Source organism: Zerene cesonia, chromosome 4, assembly GCF_012273895.1.
Source record: "Zerene cesonia ecotype Mississippi chromosome 4, Zerene_cesonia_1.1, whole genome shotgun sequence".
NCBI classification, from domain to species: domain Eukaryota; kingdom Metazoa; phylum Arthropoda; class Insecta; order Lepidoptera; family Pieridae; genus Zerene; species Zerene cesonia.
In genome coordinates, this window is record NC_052105.1 from 2,608,882 (window position 1) to 2,610,669 (window position 1,788).

The following is a 1,788-nucleotide window of genomic DNA, read 5'->3' on the forward strand; positions in this document are numbered from 1 at the left end:
AACAGTGGCGGAAACGACAATGGTGGAAATGACAATAATGACAACGGGAGCTGCAATTGCAATCCCAGTGAAGCCCCATCTATATGCCAGAGAATTGGTTCGGAGGGTGTCTTGATTGCTCACGAAATCTGTAATCAATTTTACACATGCGATCATGGTGTACCAGTTACTCAGATATGTCCTGAATCACTTTTATACAATCCTCACAAAGAATATTGTGACTGGCCACACAACGTCAAATGTGGAGATAGAGTGATTCCACATTAAATAATCTATAAATTAATCTTAATTTATAAGAATTACAACAAACAACATCTATTCTGACAATCCACACTTCATAGAAACGTTGCTCAAATCAACAGGGGCATTGAATGTTTAAGTAATTATAAGCTTTATATTTAAAAAAAAAATGTTTTGTAAAATGTAATTTGTGTATTATTATCTCTTTATATTTTTAATAAATTTACATTACATATTTTTATTTTCATTTATGAATCCCTTGCGATTTTCGTTGTATGGAAATACATACAATGAGCGACGTCATATTTATGGCTTGTATTTACTTTAACTACTTACCATCGGATTTTCTCTGTTGCTTTTTAACGTGATGAATCAACAAGAAATTTAATAAAAAACTCTTTTTATGATATTGTTTTAATAATTTTTTAATTCATTGGGTAGCTCTTATGACCCATGAATGCAAGGCATACCTACTCGTATTAATAAACATATTACAATACGATAAACACATAAGTCACAAAGGGCATACAAATTTCATTAGCTCCACGTCACACAATATGAAGTTACCCCAAGGATTGGGAAATAATCGGCAAAAAAAGTTTCTTATCACCCTGTCAGTTCATACTGTTTGTACACCAAATTCCATAAAAATCCGTACAGTAGTTTCAGCGTGATTGACCGACAAACATCCAAGCAAATAAACTTTTACGTTTATAATATTAGTGTGATTATTTCAAAATATTTTAAACTTTAAACATTATATCCAAATTAATTAATTAATAATATACATAATCATAACACTTCGGTAGACAAAATATACAAAAGTCAAAGTTAATGTTTATTTTTATAACTGTATTATTTAAATTAAAATCGGTTTAAAATGTAACTGTTTTAGCACATTCTATAGCTAAGTTTTAAAAGGAATGTTATTACAAAATAATTACTTTGGAGATTTAAACTTTTTTAAGGCGACGCTATACTTAACTTTAATGTTTCAAAGTTTATTCAATAGATAGTATGCCATACTTATGTTGTCTTTTACCCTAGGGTTTCCTACAGTTATTTGTGTCACCTACAATAAATAACTGTTCTTGAATAACATGAAAAAAATGTGTAAAACTAAGAGTGGTTATTTCACTAGAATTTTAAATTATCTTTTAAATACCAATGACGATCTTTTTTTTTTAACGAGGAGGAAATCTTCCAAAGATGCTCTAGCTTTGGGGGAAAAGTAGAACATGAGGGATTTCTACCCACTAAAACCTCCTCGGCGGCCAAACTCAAAGCACAATAGCAGGGATCCTGGGATCTCCTATTGAACGCACCAGGATCACCAATGACGGTCTAGATTTATTTTTGAGTTTCAGCTCCCGTTGCTACGTAGATACTGTCTCAATAACCGCTGGTCTGTCTATGGGCAATGGGTAACATTTCCCATTGCAAAATAACGGATGCCATTATATTATGGAAGTGTGTATCTATAGCATAATTAATATAATACCATTTAAGTAAATAAACCTTCCTGAATTCAAATCAGGAGAAAAAGAT

The 1,788-nt window shown here is 31.4% G+C and overlaps 1 protein-coding gene across 1 annotated transcript in view; it reads left to right on the forward strand.

Annotated features, from left to right (window-relative positions):
* LOC119839778 (chondroitin proteoglycan-2-like) overlaps positions 1 to 267 on the forward strand; it is a 1,729-nt gene extending 1,462 nt beyond the window's left edge. Inside the window, exon 2 of the mRNA XM_038366219.1 lies at positions 6 to 267. Within this exon, the coding sequence (XP_038222147.1) occupies positions 6 to 267 (262 nt within the window). The remainder of the gene's footprint in view (positions 1 to 5) is intronic.
* The last annotated feature ends 1,521 nt before the right edge of the window (positions 268 to 1,788 follow it).